Source organism: Lissotriton vulgaris, chromosome 6, assembly GCF_964263255.1.
Source record: "Lissotriton vulgaris chromosome 6, aLisVul1.2, whole genome shotgun sequence".
NCBI classification, from domain to species: Eukaryota; Metazoa; Chordata; class Amphibia; order Caudata; family Salamandridae; genus Lissotriton; species Lissotriton vulgaris.
This window is the reverse complement of record NC_141694.1, coordinates 930,811,372-930,831,870: the sequence shown is the minus strand read 5'-3', so window position 1 is coordinate 930,831,870 and position 20,499 is coordinate 930,811,372. Positions and strand designations below refer to the sequence as shown.

The window sequence follows — 20,499 nt, the reverse complement described above, 5'->3', positions numbered from 1 at the left end:
ATAAAGTGCAGTGGGGGAGAGTGTATTGGTTTTGAGTAAAGTGGTGTAAAGGACAGTGGTGTAGAGTGCACCGGCGCACAGTGGTGCAGAATAAAGTGAAATAGAGTGCAATGGTGTAGAGTAGAGTGCAGTAGTGTACAGTACAGTACAGTGGCATACAGTGCAGTGATGCAGAGTAGATTGGCATAGAGTGCAGGCATGTAGTGTGTATTGGTTTTGAGTAAAGTGGTGTAAAGTGCATTGGCTTAGAAGTGCAGTGACTTACAGTGCAGTGGCGTATATTGCAACAGAGTGGTGTGGTGTGGCATGATGTGGAATAGCATAGTGTGGAGTAGCGCAGAGTGGAATAAAGTTGCATAGACTGCAGTGGCAAAGAGTTGATTACTTCAGAGTGAAGTGGTATAGAGTAGAATGTTGTAGAGTGCAGTGGGGCTGAGTAGATTATAGTGGTTTAGAGTGGATTGGCATAGAGTGCAGTGGCGTAGAGTAGAGAAATGCAGAGTAGATTGGCATAGATTTCTGTGGCATAGAGTTCTTTGGCACAGAGTGCAGTGGCACAGAGTGCAGTGGCATAGAATGCAGTGCAAAAGAGTAAAGTGGCATAAAGTAGAGTGGAAGAGAATGCAGTGTTGCAGGGTATACTGTCGTAGAGTGCAGTGGTGTATAGTAGAGGGGTGTGGAGTGCATTGGCATAGAGTGAAGTGATGCAGAGTAGAGAGGTGTAGAGTATAGTGGTGCAGGATAGAATAGAGTGGAGTACAGTGCATACAGTGCAGTGACAGTGCGAAGGCATAGAATGCAGTGCCGTATAGCACAGTGGTATAGAGTGCAGCAGCATAGTGTGGAGTGGCACAGAGAGGAATATATAGGCTTAGACTGCAGTGGCATAGAGTAGATTGTTTCAGAGTAAAATGAAGTGGCATAGAGTGCAGTGGTACAGAGTAGAGTGTCATAGAATGCAGTTGTGCAGAGTAGATTAGAGTGGCTTAAAGTGGATTGGCATAGAGTGCAGTGGTATAGAGTGGGACGATACAGAGTAGAGTGGCATTGAGTTCAGTTGCATAGATTAGTGTGGTATAAAGTAGAGTGGCAGAGAGTGCAGTGTTGTAGAGTATACTGTTGTAGAGTGCAATGGTGTATGGTAGAGTGGGATAGAGGATAGTGGTGCACGGTATAATAGAGTGGGGTAGAGTGCAGTGACAGAACACAATGGTGTAGAGTATAGTAGCGTAGAGTATAGTTGCGCAGAGGGTATTGGTTTGAAGTGGTGTAGAGTGTAGTGGTGTAGAGTGGTGCAGAGTAGAGTTCAGTGATGCCGAGTGCAGTGGCATAGAGTGGAATCTTTCAGAGTAGAGTGCAGAGGTGCAGAGTACATCAGAGTGGCGTAGAGGGGATTGGCATAGTGTGCACTTGCATACAATGGAGTGGTACAGAGTAGACTGCATTGGAGCAGAGTGCAGAGTTGCAGAGTAGGGTGGCATACAGTGGAGTGGCGTGGAGTGGTTTAGAGTGCAGTGGTGCATAGTAGAGTAGTGTGGGGTAGAGTGCATTGGCATAGAGTAGAGTGGTGTAGAGTAGAGAAGGGTAGAGTTGCGTGGTGTAGAGAAGAGTACAGTGGTGCAGTGTGGAGTGCCTAGTGAGGAGTGGTGCATAGTGGTGTGAAGTGGTACAGAGTAGAGTGGAGTGGGGTAACGTGGAATATGCATGGTACAGTAGCTTATTGCCATTACAGAGAACACATCTTGAATTGAAATGACCATTACATTTGTACTCACATTCAGTTGTACTGATAAAAGTATACACCGACAAATGATAATGTGTAGAAATGTCATCACCCAATGTATTGAATTGATCGTCAGCACAGTTTGGTTACCGACATTTATATTATGTTGTGTGCTAGAAATAAAATAACATCATACAACCTTCCTCAAGAAGACCCCTAGTAGCAAGCTTGATTGTCACATAAACCTCTCACTTAGAAGTCAGAGAAAGAAAAATAAACACCAAGCTCCCTGGAAGACACAGACTGCTATTTGACCTCTGTCTCTGAATACACAGCAAATGTGACAAGATAAGAACAAGATTTAAAGGCCTATTTACGGAAAGCGAGTTTGTGGAACAATACAGTAAACAAGGTTTGGCAACAGGAAGGACAATCTCGAACTGGACAGGCTAAAGTATATAAAGCCAACAAATCGAAAGCCACGCTAAGCAATGGGTGGAATGCATTTCTAGGTCAACTTTCTGAATGCACCCTAGATGTCTTGAGCAAACCAGACAAGTGCGCTGTCTGGTAGGCTGGGACCTAAAAATGACCTAAAACAGTTATAAATGAACTCCAGTTCAGAGCTACGGTGTATGCAGCACCACACATGTCAAACCACTTGAACTGCTAAACCTTCCAATAGAAAATAACGGAGACAAGGACATAAACTGAAACCCTGTAAAAACAAATGTGAATATATATGAATTTATTTAAACTATTTAAAATATAAATACATTTTATTTAATGTTAAAAGATTGTCTTAAAATGAAACCTTTTTTTTTATTATTATTAAAATATGTTATATATTTTTGTTTAATTTAAGAATTAATGTAACATTCATATTTACTTTTAATGAATTCTAGACAGCACTTGTCACCATTTTAATATATCTTTTTTTTTTAATCAGGTAATTATTTTTAATTTAAACTTCAGAAAGATTTTTTTTATTTAATATGTAGAAAATAATTATGGACACTGTATTTTTTGTATTTTTCTCTATTTAAAATAAATATACAAAATTGCTTAACAATAATATACTAGGATTTTTTTCTATTCTCTTTTAAGTTTATTAAATGCTTAAACTATTTCCTGTACTTTACCTCCAGTAGATCACCACCCTAATTGCGAGTTCTCCGCCAAGTGTGCAGAAAGTTACATTCCATTGTAAAGTCACTACTAGCAGTAGCTTTAAGGTTGTACTTGATGTTTTTTACTGACTCCACATCCTGTTTCATGGGGTGGGGATACCCACGTATACACTTTTAAATAGCTTTACACTCATACATGGGGAATAGCTAACAGTAGTAAAATTACTCAACACTATAGGAGTAAATGTACTTGTAGTAAATCTACACTTGTAAACCTACCAGTGTGAATATTTTTATGTTTTTAGACCTATTTTCAGACCTTGATACCATGAACAATTATCAGCTGGGTTTTATATACAGAATCCAGCATGGAATATTTAGTTGATACTTTTATCTGTTCCTGGGTGGAAAACACCATGATTAGTGCTCAGGCTGACTTAAGCAGGGTATCACAGCAAGATATTTGCCTGACAGATAGTTTTCATAGAATTACTTTCTTTTAGACAAAATAAGATTGAATAACCACACTGTTTTTTTCACTTTGACATTTAACTTGACTCCCCTGAATAATGATATGTCTACTGTCGCTTTTCTGCACTGGAAACCATCCAAACTTATTCGTTTCATACTATTTCTTTTGACCTCTATTGCAAACCACTTCTATTGTGTTCATTTTAGTGAAACAATGAGGGCAGTGTCACACTATCACAGACACAAAATTCTGGATCAGCTAAAAAAAAATCTAAAAAATACATGGTTCAAATCCAACATGGGGTCTTACAATGAAGCGTTTCCCTTACCTTCCCCATTCGAGGTTCACCAATCAAAGCCTTGAACTCAGAGTTGTTCTGTGTATAACATCTAAGGTGGGCACAAATGTGATCTAGCTGTTTTCTCCAATAACCTAAAGAAATAAAAGACCCAAGAAAACAAATATATTAGGTGTCACATGAGTGGCATTCTCTTTCACAACAGGCAACTGAAAGAAGCAGTATGAACTAAACCAGTGTTTTAAAAAAATGACCCTCTGTTGAGGTACACTGTGCACTATGGTGAGAAAGTTATTTACCTGAATGTCAGAGTAAATTAAATATTTTACAATTGTTCCTTGCTGTGGTACCTACCTACTGATGCACATGTGGAAATATTGGGTCAGGAGCACCTCCCAGCCACTGCCTGCCCCCTTAGGCAGCATCCTGGGAAGGAAAACAATACCTTCCTCAGAAAGACTACAACATCCCCACCCCCAGACTGGAAACAGCCTTTGAAATGCATCATTTACCATGGAATACCTTTACCATGCATGCCTTTACAGCAAAAATGTAAGGGAATTTTTAGGCTTATGGGGTAAGGGTATCGGATGGTAAAGGTGTTTTTTAGGGTTTAGGGGTGGATAAGGGTATAGTGTGATATGGATCTTTTTAGTATTTAGTGGTGTGTAAGGGTATTGGGTGATAATGTTGCTTTAGGGTATTGGGTGGTAAGGGTGTTTTTAGGGTTTAGGAGTGGGTAAGGACTATTATGATATATTAACAGAAAGACAAACACAAGACAAACATAATATTTTCTATTTTTAAACCAGAATAGGAGAGTGTGAAAAGTGCCTATTTTTGTTTTGTGTGTGTACTTTTTATATTTTTTGGGGTATTTTTGAATTTTAGGGGAAAGAATTTCAAAGGAAACCATGATTCAAACATGAGTGCTGAACTTGGAGGCGGGGCCTGACAAGCTGGCTGAGCAGACGTGCTCCTGCCCCTAAGGAATTAATCCTCCATTAATCCTGGCGAAACCAGCAAACAAACCACCCCAAAACTAAGTGGTGGACACCCTGCCCCAGTGGAACTGAAAACGGAGGGCAGGCGCTGCAAATAGGACGCTAAACTGAGCAAAGAGAAACTGCAGGGTGAGCGGCGTGCCTGATGCCATATGGATTTGCCTGACCTCCATGAGGGGAAAGAATGAAGTGACCGGAGTGGCCCATGGAACGCACCGAGTGAAAGCTGGGCTGCCTATCGCAACAAAAGCCTGAAAGAGTGCCTGACCCCTGTGCAGACCTACAGGAGCCTTGTGAGGGTGCCCAGCAGGCCTCTGAAGCGGCATGAGCAGTGGGCGGCTGGCAGACAGACAGGCCTTGAGGGGAGCGCCTGCTGCGTGCTGCAGGTTGAGTATGCCGCCAAGAGTATGCGATCCAGCGACCTCCTGGAGCATGCAAGCGGTGAGTGGGGGCCCAAAGTAGAAGATGAAGGGATCAAGCCCTGAGAGGCAAGCAAGGAGTGCCGGCTATACACAAAACCAGCATTCTGGCAAGGCAGAGGTACAGTGCCTTGAGGAAGAAACGAGATGGCGCGAGTCAGTGGCGATGAATCGATGCTGGGTGGTGTTGCTGAGGGCTACGTAAGATAACTCAGGCCCCCCCTCCTCCCAGAATAGTACTAGAGGCGGGACACTGCCCAGAGGGTTGGTAGCAGCGCCAGGACCCCTCCCGATTAATACAGATCGCTAGTGGCCTGATAGTAATACCACTTGGCGCGAATCAGGCTGCAGCCTCAAATATCCCGGACCCCCCGCAGATGGTGGGTGTTGAAGACAGTGTGACAGGGTGTCGCTGCAGGTGGGCTGGGTGGAAGCAACCTGCCACAAAGGAGTAAAAGTGAACGCTCGAGAAGGGATGACGTGACCCCCTAAAACCACCCCACTAACAAAAGAAACACGAAAACATTGCAGAGGTACAAAGCAAAGAGAACACCAGAGTGGGAGGACCACGCAGCCCCAATATAATATAATCGCGCAATCAGACAGTGGTCATGGAGAAGCCAACGAGAGACGGAAAAGCCAATAAAATAGTCCAATGCACAGTCCAAGGCCCAGGAGCACCAGAATAGCCCAGAAGAGGCGCAGAAGATACAAATAATCAGGGGGCACTGATAAGAGATAAGGTGGATTTACTGGAGGCCATCAGAGAATCCCGGGTGGCGCTGGAGACGAAGATAAACACAATGGCAATGGACATAATCCATTTGAGTCTGGATGTGCGCAAGGCAGCTGAAAGAGTCACGAACATTGAGGAGGAGGTTGTGTCACTACGTGAGGAGGTTCCGAGGCTCCTCGTTACGGTCACTACCCTAAAGGCCCCATCAACTTGCACAGAAGACAGAGTGGAGGATGCAGAAGGGCGTTCAAGGAGAAACTACCTGAGATTTATAGGTTTTCCCAAAAAGGCTGAGGGACCGGCAGTGGATCTATTCCTCAAAAATTGGATCACCACAGTCCTTAATAATATCAAACTCTCAAAATTATTTGCAATAGAAAGAGCACACTGGGCCCTGGGTACCCCATCTAGACCGGTATCACCGTCAATGACAGAGACAGAGATGTAATACTGCAGCATATCCGTTCTGACGGCCAACCAAGTTATGAACACCGCGTCATCCACATATTCCCAGATTACACCAGGAAAGTACAAGACCTCTGCAATGGATTTTTTTTTCTTTCATCAATTGGTTATGCTTATGTAGCATTGCTTTTATTATATTTCTGCTATTTTTTTATCTTCTTGATTGACTTTTTTTAAATGTTATTTTTCAACCGTGACAGTCATATCGCATACAAACATAGAGGTATCACCTCTCGCGACATTTCACAGGTCAAATAACATATCTATAGGACACAGCCATTTAGCCCACATCCCGGGGGTAGGGCGGCGTATAATTCACTACAATCCGCTATGTCCCAAGCAAGGCATTGTAAACAGACTAATAATTTCTGTCACATTTTCTTTCCTTAAACCCCTTAGTAACTAAGTAACCCCAGCCCATAACCCTATGATCCTGAACCTGTGATGTCATCTCATGTACATCCTCTTGGCGCCAGCCCAACTCTGAACCAATTGGGTAGCCTCTAGGACTGCGACCCCTCCCAATACCCAGGTGGGAGGTAGCTCACTCATGCCCAGCTGCAATCGCATCCTCACCATCTTGTAGCCCAATGGCGCCGCACTCAGCACTCTCAGCTTCTTCAGTAGCAAACACAGTTGTGCGTCTTTTGTAATCAGAGTATAGCCCCCAAACGTTTTTAGGCCTGCTCTTAAGCGGCAAAAGGTCACTGTAATTCTCTGATTGCGTACAGCAGTAGTTCAAGTCCCTTTCCCAGTTCTCTACCTTAGGAAGGGGCCCTCTCATTCAGCACATGGCCAATCGTCTTTTTGCCAACAGCATACCCATATCCACTATGCGCCTCTGGGCTTTACGCAGACGCTTCGAGAATACCAGCAGTGCCAGGGCCAGGCACAGGACTATCTCCTCTTCTAAGATTTTGCCCATGATTTTTCAACACTTCACTCCAGTATTTCCGCACCCCTGGACACTCCCAGGCCAAGTGTAAAAACCCTGCCTCTACTGCCCCGCACCTATCACAAGCCGACTCAGCACGTAACCCAAACCTGCACGGTCTCTCCGGAGTGTGGTAAACTCTGTTTATGAATTTAAAATGTATTAGCCTGTGTCTCCCATTCAGAGAGACACGCCTCGTGCTGGTGCAACAGTAGCACCACATTTCGTCGTCCACAGCCATATCTAAGTCGTGCTGCGATTCAAGCCGTGCTTTACTATACCCTGTCGTTCTATCAGCTATTGCCATCCTATAAAGGCTAGACACCATTTTCTGGGGAGAGTCTGTTTTGATCACATGTGTGAGTTCTAACAGTTCCGCGGGTTCCTGTAAGTCGTCTCCCAGTTGTTCTTGCCATGCCTCCCTGACTCTATAATATTGAAAGCGTTGGAGCTCCGTGTGCTCCACTTCCGGAGTAAGGACCTCAAACGATTTAAGCGTTCCCACCTCGAACATGTCCCCCACCGTAGTTATGCCCAGGGCATTCAGGGCAGTGATAACTCCTTTGTAAGTGCCCGGTCGGAGCCAAGCCAGTCACTCAATAGGCATAAGAGGGGAGTACAGCACCGCCCCAGCGTGGAGTTGCAGCAACGCCTGCCAAGCATGCCTGGGTGAGTGCAAAGAGTCTAGCAGTCCTGTACGTCTGTCCACTGACTAAAAAATCAAGGCCGGTAATGGCCTTGGAGCCGCAAATAGCTTCTCCAACTGGAGGAACAGAGCGTTCTCCCTATCATGGATCCAGCTGTGAACATGGGCACCCTGTGCCACTCTAAAATATATTTCAAAGTCTGGAGCACCCAGACCTCCGAGGTGGTATGGTAGGACCAGCATGCTCCATCGCACCCTAGCTTGCCTCCCCGCCCAGGCCAATTTTATCATCAGGGATTTGAGTCGGGTGAAAAAGTGTTTCGGGAGAACAATAGGGACATTAAGAAATAATAACAACAATCTTGGTAGGACAATCATTTTCATTGGTGATATCCTACCAATCAATGAAAGAGGGAGACCCACCCATACGTCTACATTGTCTTCAAGTCGCGCTATGGCCGTTCCATAGTTCTCTCGCATTACAACCTCGGGATCCGTGTGTAACTGGATGCCCAGATAGCGTACCCAGTCAGTGGTCCACCGCAAAGGATAATCCATCTCAAACTTCTCTGTAGCCTGAGTGAGGGGAAATGCGATCGATTTACTCCAGTTCACCGTTAGCCCCGACAGGCCTCCAAACCTCACGACCTCCCTCAAAAGCGGCGCCAGGTTTTGTTCCGGCTCCCGCACATAAAGTAAGGTGTCATCAGCGTAGGTCGTAATGACCAAGCGGTAAGTAGGGAAATTAAGCCCGCTGTGGCTATGGTATTCCCGCATTGCACAAGCTAACTGGGCATCCCTGACGGGTGCCCCTTCGGATAGGGATCGGTTGAGTCACAAGGTTCCCAAGTCTAATACGGGCCGTCGGGTCTTCATACAGCCCCGCTATCATCTGAAGGAACCCCTGTCCGAGTCCCATTCTAGTGAAGACCACTGTCATAAATGACCATTCCACGGAGTCAAAGGCCTTCTCCATATCTAAAAACACTGCAATCGCCTTGCGCTCCTGGGAAGTGTGCTGCATAGCCCCGAACACCGTTCTCAAATTATAGGTAATATTCCGGCCCGCTACAAACCCCGCCTACTCTGGGGCCACCAACTCTGGGGTCAGCAAGGCCAATCTAGTCGCCAGTATTTTTGCGTATATTTTCACGTCTACATTCAAGAGCGACAACGGCCTAAAGGTCCACATTCCTCCAGAGGTTTCCTCGGTTTCGGGACAGCCACAATTATTGCCTCCCTCATGGTCGCCGGCATCGCGCCAGCCTCTATCATGTCCGCGAAAAGGGCTGACAAGTGAGGCAGCAGCCGGTCTAGAAAAGCCTTGTAAAAGCCCACAGTGAGTCCGTCGGACCCCGGCGCGCTACCAGCTTTCATCGCCCCAGGGCCGTCTTTCTCCCCATACTCTGGCTGTAGCATATTTGCCTAGATGTTTAATTTCTACAACAAGGGGTGGTGAGGGACAGAGTCTCTGAATTAAGCAGAAAGCTCTCACCCAGTCAAGAGATCAGGGCTAGATCCAACACCGTTTTTTAGCTCACTGCACCATCCCAGTTTCAGAACCTGGCTGTATGCAAATTAGTCTGTTCCTGTCCCAGTGCATGATGGGAACAGGGCAAACCAAACTACAAAAGCCAATTCTTACACTGGGAAGGAAACAAGCTCCCGGGGACCGGTTTCTGGCATTACAGCCGTCTTCGGCCCGGTTTGCTTGAATCCTGATGGTGCAATGAGCAAGGGTCTCACATCTGAGAATACCCTTCCACGCTTAGGGTGGACAAAAATATTTACAACAAGGGGTGGTGAGGGACAGAGTCTCTGAATTAAGCAGAAAGCTCTCACCCAGTCAAGAGATCAGGGCTAGATCCAACACCGTTTTTTAGCTCACTGCACCAGTGGTAGTTTAGTCTGCCCTGTTCCCATGATGCACTGGGCCAGGGACAGACTGATTTGCATATAGCCAGGTTCTGAGCTGGGATGGTGCAGTGAGATAAATAACGGTGATGGATCAAGCCCTGATCTTTGGACTGGGTAAGAGTGGTCTGCTTAATTCAGACACTCTGTTCATCACCACCCCCTTTTCTGAATAGATGTTTAATTTCAGCATCCGCTTCCGTCTGATACTCCACTATCAGCCCCCTGAGTTCTTCTCGGGAGGCATCCACGTCGTTGCCCAACATTCGCCCCTCACAGTCAGCTATTTTTCGCTCCAGGTATGACAAACGGTGACGGATGGATTGAAGTACCCCTGAATGTTTACTTATTGCCACACACCGGATGTAAACCTTTAAGGCTTCCCAAACTGTAGTGCAACGATCCACTGACCCAATGTTAATTCCAAAGTATGTTTCTATCGCTTCGTGTAGTTCCTCTCTAAATTGGTCGTCCTGTAGCGAGTATGGCGGGAATCTCCAGGTAAATGGGGGGATAAACGTCTGCGGTGTAGCAAGCGTCATCAGCACTGGGGAGTGGTCAGATAGGGTACGGGGGAGCACCTGGCAACTACGCACTAAGGGAAGGGTACTAGTGGAGGCTAGCCAGTAATCAATGCGCGTATGTATGTAAGGCTGAATAGTGCGTGTATCCCCCTTCTCTCGGGTACAAGCTACGCCATACATCGGCAAGGTCTTCGGTAATTAGAATCCTATCCAATTTTCTAGCCGCCTCAGTTGGTCTTCTGTCTGGACCACTCGACCTATCCAACTCCGGGCATCTTACCATGTTGAAGTCCCCCCCCCACAACACCGCCTTGACAGGGAAGCCCAGGGTCACCTCAGCTAGCTGCCGATAGAACTCAGGGCAGTCAAAGTTTGGGCCATATACGTTACCCACCAACATTTTCAATCCTCTGCCTCCCAACTGAGATAAGACATACCTGCCCCCTGGGTCACCACATAACATTTTTAAAGTATAGTCCGATTTTGGGTTCACCCAAGTGAGCACCCCTCGAGCATGTGACGTGAAGCCTGCAGCGTTAATCTGTCCCTTCAGGCCCCTGGCCTGCAACCTCGTGCTATGCTCTGGTAAGTGTGTCTCCTGCAATAAAGCTAAATCAACATGATGTCTCATTAGGTAATTTATGACTTTACGCAGCTTCCTATAGTCGTTCAGCCCTCTGACATTCCACGTCAGCACCCTAAGGCCATCCCTCTTATTGTCTGTCTCTAATTCGCTAAGCGCCATTCACAGAAAAAGAAAAACAATGCATCATACCTCGATGTATCACATAATTCCTCAAAGAGTAGTTCAGTATCAATAGGGTTGAGACCTGCATCTAAAGCCTTGAACCACTGAGCCCTACCCCCCCCCACCCCGACCCCACCCACAGCGGACCACCCCCAATTAGGTCGCGAAATGTCAAATCCCTGAACCCTCCCATCTCCCCATCCCCCCCAACTAACTCCCCCCCTCAGTGTCACCACATGCGGGTGGAGTTTGCTTACTACCAACAAACAAAGCCAAAAAGGGAGCTGCGTGTTGACACCTGTCTCTCCTCCTTCAGCCGGCAAGCTATTGTCCTGCCTGCGCGGAGAGCAAACCCCTCCACAGTCAGCCCCCCAAAGGGCCATCTCAGAGCAGATCTATCATCCCAATCTACTCACCCACCATGTAGTAGGGTGTATTTGTACTCTAGATCCTTAGTCCTGTTCGTCCATACCACCATTCAGGGCCTCTTCCGTCGCATCTCGGTCCGGAGTTTTCCTCTGCTCTCTCGCCCAGTCTTTCAATGCCTTCTGTAGGGCCCTCGGCTCCGTGAAGATGTGCGACTGGCCATTTTTGTTGACTTTAAGCTTGGCGGGGTATAGCATTGCATAGTCCAGTCCTTGTTCCCTAAATTGTTTCTTCATGGGCGCAAAGTGTTTCCTCGCCTCCTGGACTCTGGCAGTAAAATCCAGGTACAATGAGATATTGGAGCCCTCGTAAGTTAGTGTTTGTTTTTCTCTGGCAGTCCGGAGGGCCGCGCCTCTGTCCCTGTAATTGAGGAATTTCTCAATATTTGGCCGCGGCGGGCCCCTGGCTTTGGACGCGGCGCCAATGATCGGTGTGCCCTCTCAATTACAAACATAATGGAGAACACCTCCACTCCCAGCATGGTCATCAGCATTCGTTCTATGAAGGGCTCCATTCTTCCAGTGTGGGTCGTTTCAGGGAGACCGACAATGCGTACGTTACAGCGCCGAGAACGCGCCTCCAAATCCTCGGTCTTATCTTGTAGCAACTGTATCACCTTCCCCAGTTGCTTGTGACTTACGTCTATAGTCGTCTGCGCCTCTTCCACTTCTGTGATCCTTCTCTCTGCCATGTCAAGGCGCTCCGTGTGTTTATCAAGCCTCTCGCCCATTCTGTCCATGCGGTACGTCAAAGCATCCATCTTTGCCCCCAGTGATGATATACCTTCCTGCAACCCCTTCTCCATGGACTTCAAGAGGCTCTTAATGTCCTGTTCGTGCTCTTCCTGTGTAGGGGGGGACTCCCTTCCCCCGCGGGTTTATCTAGAGATTTCGCGCTTTTCTGCACAAATGGGAGCTTGGATTGCCCACGGTCTATCTTCCCCATCCTTACTTCTCACTGGGAACCAATATTGGGAGTACTCTCGTGGCAGAGCACCACAGCACAGAGGGGCAGCAAGCACCGGAGCAGTCGGAGCCCCAGTCGTCGATTCTCAGCGTGCCCCGACTGAAATGCTCAGTCCCAGGGTGCAGGCGCGCTCCAGGTGATAGACCCAGAGGCACTCTCAGGGCTTCATGTGGTGGTCACCTCTCCAGGCCTCGGAGCTCCATGCCGCGACACACCGCCCAGATAGTACGTAGGCCACAGGCCTGCTCTCATGTGCCCTGTACCTGAATAATTGAGCCCGGGTAGGCCTTCCTGGGATGTACAACTTATGCCGCCTTTTTCACTCCAAAGAGGCCGCAGGGAATCGCCAGTCGCCGGGGCCGGGTGCGGGCTTCCTCTATCGGCGCGTCGTCCACCAACAAGCTATGCCACACCTCCAGGGCACCAGGGTGATTTTAATGGGCCCAGCCGCTCCTCCCGCGGGCCCCGCAATTATCTGCACCGCAGCTGCGATCAGTCCAGCGCCCCCGCAGGCTTTATCTCAGCCTCCACTTGCGTCCGCCGCCCCCACACAGCAATCCACCACGGCGCGGCCCGCGCCCAAGGTCAGCAGCGATGCAGGCACCTCCGCCACCCCGCGACACAGGGCGGTCTTTTAGCTCAGCCCCGTCTCGGGCTCACCACTCCGGCCGATTCGCGGCTGACACAGCCGCACATAGGGTTACGTCGAGGGGCAGGCTCCAAAATTGAGGCCGGTGCTTCGCGGCCTTCACACAGGCTGGGGGCAGCTCCGCTCTCGTCGGGCACAGCGGGCAGCGCCTCTCTCCACGGGACCTCCGGGGGATCCCAGGGGCTCCACGCAGCACTGTAGTGCGTGAGGGTTGCTTCCCAGCGTCAGTAGGCAGCAGGATTGTGCAGGATTATAGGCCAGCTTTAGGGAGCTCGAGACTCAAGCGTCCATCTTGGTCTCGAGCAAGCTCCGCCCCCCAGTCCTCTGCAATGGATTTGTAGGTGTTAAACGGCGCCTGTGGGAACACAACATCAAATCAGTCTGAAATACCCTGCGAGTGCAATATGAGGGAAGAGTCCATTTCTATAAAGCACCCCAAGATGTAACAGACTGGATGTATTCTCTAGGCCTGGCTGGAACGGATGGAAACCAGGGATGGCACGAACAACGGAAAAAACATTGACGACAGCGTGAGCAGCACCGGGAGGCAGAAGACAGGAGACGCAGCCAGCAGGAAATAACGAACACAGGGCGCATCTTGGTGGGCGAGGATGGGACCTTACAGACCGAACTGTACCACTGCAGAATCAGTTCTCACCACTTTGCCTGGTGCATGAGACTCAGACTCAGAGTGAAGATACCCCAGAAGAGTAACAGGGGGAAAGATCGGGAGCACATTGCCCCAGGGGGGCCTGGAGATCGAGAGACTCTACCGACGACCTGTGAGTAGACAAATCTAAGGGGGACCAAAGGCGCAGAAACGCTGTGGACAGACACGCACCATGGCGGGTCCTGGGGGGGTTGGGAGGGGGGGCAAAGTGAGATAAAAAATGGGGGAAGAAGTGGAAGCACTGAGATTTACCAAACTGAATCCAGAAGGACATTCCAGCTGCCACAGGCATGGGTGATCCCGCTGAGCCCAAGTGATCTTGCAGGATAGCACAGTGTCTGGTAGACTGCCCACATGAGAGAGACTACCTAATTGAACTGAAGTGAATTTGTTTTATATACCTTGTATCTGAAAAGCTTAGGGTGAAGTAGAAGGGAGGGGGAGGGTTATTAGCTGTTTTGGGGCAGAGTTGTCCGTCTTTCAGGTCACTTGAAGAACTAGGGGAATGTGGAACTACTGCCTCTGGGTGGGAGAAGGGGGTGTTGTAAATGTGTATGTTACAGTTGCAATAGGAAGTTACAAACAGGCAAGAAAAACAAATGTCATGCTACACAGAGGAAGGGATACAGGGATGCTGAAGTCAAGTACAACCCGAGGCAAGAACTTTACCTGAGGATTAGAAGGGAATCTAGTGACTATTCGGTAACATGAATGAAACTGAACAGAAATATAAGTTGGTAACAAGGAATGCCCGAGGGCTCAATAACTTTCTTAAATGAAATAGGATAATACTTACCTTAGAGGATATGGAGTTCCTATAGCATTCCTTCAGGAAACACAACTATGGAGCAATAGTCTTAAATATGTCCAAAGAAGATGGCGAGGACATGTCTTCGCAACGTCTTTCTCTGGCTATGCTAGGGGGCATTAATATTGGTGGTACCGGGAGTCCCCTTCAAAGTGCAGAGAACTCATTCGGACCCACATGGGAGATATGTACTGGCGGAGGGCAGTCTGGACGGGCATTCTATGTGTCTTTTTAATATCTACGCCCCAAATATTGACAATGGGGAATTCCCGGGGCAGCTCCTACACAGTCCCATCTCACGGCAGACATTGAACTCATGGGGACTAAAATTGTTCAAGTAATGGTGCACTAGATAGATTCCCACCAAAACCTGATGCTAAACCAAATACGAAAGAGGCCATGCGTCAGATGCAAGACAACCTAGATCTTATAGATATCGGGAGACACCATAACCCACAACAAAAAGCATACTCCTGCCACACTCCGGCATTGAACCCATACAGTAGAATAGAATATTTCTTCATACAGGCAATAGCAGCCCACAGAGTGACAGACGCCCAATATCTGGCCCGATACTCACCAAATAGTTTACGCACTAGGTAGACCCCAGTCAAAGATACCACTATGGCAGGGGGTCGGATGAGGAAGACCAACTTGATAATGGAGGCTGGGAGAATTAATGCTATAAGTGTACAGCCTATATGTATTTGGTTTATCCCAAGCCCTGTTCCTCACTGTATTATATACAAGGATGATTATGTACCCCTCTTGTGATTGTCTATCTCCAATGCTGCAACCTGTACCAAGTATCAACAACAAAAAAGAAGGTATGACCCTATATGCTGTATCGTTGACGATATGTTTTTATTATTGTAAAATGAAAAAAAAGTAAAAAAATAAATAAATAGGATACCACTATGGCGGATAAATGCTGAAGCACTCACAGACCCAGTATACATGACCACAGTAAAGACTGAACTGAAAGGATACTATGACACAAACTGGAAGACAGCTAGCAGCAGGGGCACAGAATGGGACGCGATTAAAGTGGTACTCAGGGGAGTATGCATGTCACTAGAGGTGGGGGTGAAGAAAATTATCGTACAAGACCTACAGAGACAAGAAAGAGATCTAGCTAAATTAAAAGCTACACTCCCCACTTGCGAAGATGGCCCCCAGGGCTGGTTGGACCGAAGCCGGAAGGTACGGAAACTGTGGGATAGAGTGGGTAAATATAATAGAAATATCAGCAGAAGCCGATGGTACACAGAGCGAGATAAAACTAGCCACTTATTAAAACAGAAACACAACCCAGGCCCGTACTAGTGAAACAAGATAGACAGGATAAAACGGTCTACACTCAATATGAAATGAACGCAATGTTCACGCAACACTTAGCTGAGGTATACACGGAACCCCAAAATACGGCACACAACCTTAATATAGTGGCAAACTTACAAGGGTTAGAAATACCCAGTCTGAACCAGGAAGCCCAAAAGGCCCTTGGTGGACAAATAACTAAAGCAGAATTAAAAGCTGCAATCACACACATGAAAACAGCAAAATCACCAGGCACGGATGGCCTTACAGCCGAATTCTACAAGCACTACTCTGGACTGGTAGTAGATAGACTGACAGAGGTACTAAAGGAGGCATGGGAGAAGAAAGAGTTGCCACATACAATGCCAGAAGCGCTCATAGTGGTAGTCCCAAAACCTGGAAAGGACCCAAAACTTCCAAAAACGTACAGACCACTATCTATACTGATGTGGACCTCAAACTTATAAGCCATGTCCTGACGAGCAGGTTGCTACCATATCTTCCCCAACTCATACATGAAGACCAGGCAGGGTTCATACCCCACAGAAATACTCTTCGAAACATCCGATGACACATTTTATGCAGTCCCTGGGCACGGGCACAGACGTATGCGCACTGGCCTTCCCGGATATAAAACAAGCATTCGACTCAGTCAGAAGGGAATATATTTGGCTAGTACTGGAAAAAATGGGTCTGGGACCCCAGTTTATTTAGCGGGTGAAACTATTATACACTAAACCAACTGCTAGGGTCAGTACGGGAAGATACGTGTCTGCAAGTATAGCGCTCCAAAGAGAGACTCGGCAGGGCTGCCCTTTATCGCAGTTGGTATTTGCCATAGCAATATAGCCTTTGGGACGCCAATTGAAGGGACAGGGTATCAAAGTCGGTGAGCGGGAACACATAGTTTTAATTTAACATCATACCCCGACGATACCCAAATCGTAGTGACTATTCAACCAGAGCGACCACAAGACACTGCAGCCAAATTTCAAGACTGTATGTACGCAACAGGAAACTGGATGGCACAAAACTGTTTGAAGTTAAATTCCAGCAAGACCGAGGTCATGCTATTTGGGAACAACCCAGCTTTCTGGACACCCAATTGCTGGCCGAACTCACTAGGACTACTGCCAGTCCCGACCAGCAAGGTGAAAAACCTGGGAATCTGGATTGATGACACTCTTAGTTTCAAGGACCAGGTGAACTCAGTGGCATCGTCTACCTCGTTCACCCTTAGATCCTGTAAAGAAATCATGCCTCTGACTCCAATCCGTTTGCTCCGTCCCATCTCAAGCAAGGTCTCACCAACATCTCCAACTGGATGACCAAAAACCAGTTAAAATTGAATGGTGACAAGACTGAGGTTCTCATCTTGGGCAAACAAAAAGACCTTTGGGGACCTGGCAATTGGCCTACCCAAATTAGAAACCTCCCTGAACCGACCAGCCATGTCCAGAATCTGGGCGTTATCGTGGACAACATCCTTTCCATGCACCAACAAACGGTTAAAGTAGCTGCACTATGCTTTACAATTCTAAAATGGCTCAAGAAGATTCTATGGATGTTGCCTGTCTCCAAGCAAAAGACCGTAGTCAATGCTCTTATCACTTCAAGACTTGACTACGGCAACATTCTCTACCTTGGATCGAATAAGGCTGTGGTCTGTAGACTGCAGTTAATGCAAAGTTACTACTTGTGTAACTATATATCTGTAAGAGACATTAGTTAGTGATAGATTCCTTACCTTAGAATATCCCCAGGCGTCAGACTGGATCCAGAAATTTTTGCGTAGCAGTACCCTTGCGCGTCGGTAGGCGTCGTCTGCGGCTCCGCGTCCGTCGTCGGCGTCGTGGGCGCCATGATGACGGCGTCGGAGTACTTACACGCCACCTCCGCGTGCTGACGTCAGTTCTTAGACACAGCTTTTCCGCGCCGAAAACGCAGAGCAATGTCAAAAACCAACACTGGTGCCATTGAAACTAGGGCCCTGAAAGGGGATGACCTTAACCCTAGATATCGGTTCACAGAATGGGGAGGATGGGTGGGTCGGTAAGGAATCTATCACTAACTAATGTCTCTTACAGATATATCGTTACACAAGTAGTAACTTGTGCATCTGAAAGAGACACGTTAGTGATAGATTCCTTACCTTAGAATAGATACCCCAGCAATACCAAACCCGGTGGTGGGTCTGCGAACCAATAATCACACCAGAAAGTCCTGGAGGACGGAACGGCCAAAGAAGCCATCCCTCCGGACTTGGCTGTCCAGGCAGTAGTGTCTTGCGAACGTGTGCAGCGAGGCCCACGTAGCTGCCTGACAAATGTCCTGCAAGGGGACTCCTCGGCCCAGGGCAGTAGTAGTCGCCATGGCCCGAGTGGAATGGGCCCTCAGCCCAACAGGAGGTTCTTTTTTAGCCATAGAGTAGCACGCTTGGATGCACAACACGATCCACCGAGAGATGGTCCGTTTGTGCACCACCCGTCCTTTCTTAGCGCCCACGTAACCAACAACCCGGAACTGGCGTGTGCGATCCAGATAGAAGGAGAGCGCACGTTTTGGGTCCAGACGGTGGAGCCTCTCTTCCTCTTTCGAGGGATGCGGAGGCGGAAAGAAGGTGGGCAAGGTGATGGACTGCCCGATGTGGAAGGCTGTGACTACCTTGGGCAGGAAAGAGGGTGTTGTCCGCAACACAACCTTGTCTGGATGGACAGAAAGGAAAGGAGGTTTAGAGGATAGAGCCTGGAGCTCACTCACCCTCCTGGCAGAGGTGATGGCAACCAGAAAAGCAGTCTTCAGAGTAAGAAGGCGGATAGGACAGTTGTGAAGTGGCTCGAAGGGAGCCCACATCAGAAAAGTAAGAGCCAGGTTCAAGTCCCACTGAGGCATCTCGAAGGGAACAGGTGGAAACGTGTGTGTGATGCCCTTCAGAAAATGATTTACAATAGGGGACTTGAACAAAGATGGTTGATCAGGCAGCCTTAGAAAGGCTGAAAGGGCAGAAAGGTAGCCCTTGATAGTGCCCAGAGCAGAGCCCTGCTGGGCAAGAGAAAGAAGGAAGAGAAGAACCTCAGAATGAGGGGCAGAGAGAGGATCCACAGCCTTTGCTGTGCACCATGCCACAAATCTGTTCCACCTGCAGGCGTATACCGACTTAGTGGAGGGCCGCCTGGCCGCCAGAATGATATTACAGACTTCAGGAGGCAAGTCAAATGGCCTCAACTGTCGCCGCTCAATCTCCAAGCATTGAGGTGGAGACTGGACAGGTTCGGGTGGAGGACGTCCCCTGCTTCTGCGACAGAAGGTCCTCCTGAAGAGGCAGACGAACCGGGTGATCGACTGACATGCTGAGTAGCTCGGGATACCGGTACCTTCGTGCCCAGTCCGGAGCCACAAGGATGACTTGGGCCCGGTCGCGTTTGATCTTCTTCAACACTCTGGGCAGAAGTGGTATAGGCGGAAAGGCGTACAACAGACCGCAACTCCACTTGCGACGAAAAGCGTCTCCGAGCGATTGCCGCCTTGGAAATTCCACCGCGCAGATCTGATGACATTGCGCGTTCTGTTCGGTGGCGAATAGATCTAACCAAGGCTCTCCCCACTGCTGAAAGAGGCCTTGCGCCAACCCCAAGTTCAGACGCCATTCGTGATCCATCATGCACCGACGGCTGAGTTCATCCGCCCTGGCGTTCAGAGAACCAGCAGGTGTTGAACCACCAGGGTCACGCACTGATGTTCCAGCCATTGCCAGAGGCACAGAGCCTCCTGGCATAGGGTCCACGACCCCACCCCGCCCTGTTTGTTGCAGTACCACATGGCGGTGGTGTTGTCCGTGAACACCTGCACTACACTCCCTCGGACAGAGGGGAGGAATGCCTTCAGTGCAAGACGAATCGCCCGCAGCTCCAAAAGGTTGATATGGAGCCGGGACTCCGCCGGAGACCAGAGGCCTCTGATCTCCGCCTCTCCCATGTGGCCTCCCCAGCCCTGGAGGGATGCTTCAGTCACAACTACGTGCTCCGGTTGGGGAAGGGAGAGGGATCTGCCGCTGACCCAATCGCGGTCCGTGAGCCACCACTGCAGCTGTCTCGCCGTGCCCTCCGAGATCAGTACATGGTCGGACAGGTTGCCCTGATGCTGGGCCCACTGAAACTTCAGGTCCCACTGCAGAGCCCGCATCCGCCAACGGGCGTGATGCACCAGAAGGATGCAGGAAGCCATCAGCCCCAGAAGCCGCAGCGTCAACCTGACCGAGACTCGGGATAAAGGCTGAAAGATCGGAATCAGAGCCTGAATATCCCAAACCCGCTGCTCGGGGGGATAAACCCGAAACTGCGCCGAGTCGAGAACTGCTCTGATGAAGAGGAGCTTTTGAGAGGGACACAGGTGTGACTTCGGCACGTTGATGGAGAACCCCAGCAGGTGCAGGAGATCCGCCGTCGTCTGGAGGTGGCTGATGACTATCTGGGGCGAGCCCGCCTTCAACAACCAGTCGTCGAGGTAGGGGAAGACTGAAACCCCTAACCTGCGCAGATGAGCTGCAACCACCGCCATCACCTTTGTGAACACCCGTGGGGCGCTGGTAAGGCCGAAGGGGAGCACGGTAAACTGAAAGTGCTCGTGGCCTACCGTGAACCGCAGGTA

General features: G+C 48.7%; 1 protein-coding gene across 1 annotated transcript in view; it reads right to left on the bottom strand.

The window, feature by feature from the left end:
• The window catches only part of DZANK1 (double zinc ribbon and ankyrin repeat domains 1), a 1,079,146-nt gene that overhangs the window by 353,191 nt on the left and 705,456 nt on the right, over window positions 1–20,499 (bottom strand). Inside the window, exon 14 of the mRNA XM_086926915.1 lies at window positions 3,654–3,757. Coding sequence (XP_086783041.1) covers window positions 3,654–3,757 — 104 coding nt within the window. The remainder of the gene's footprint in view (window positions 1–3,653; window positions 3,758–20,499) is intronic.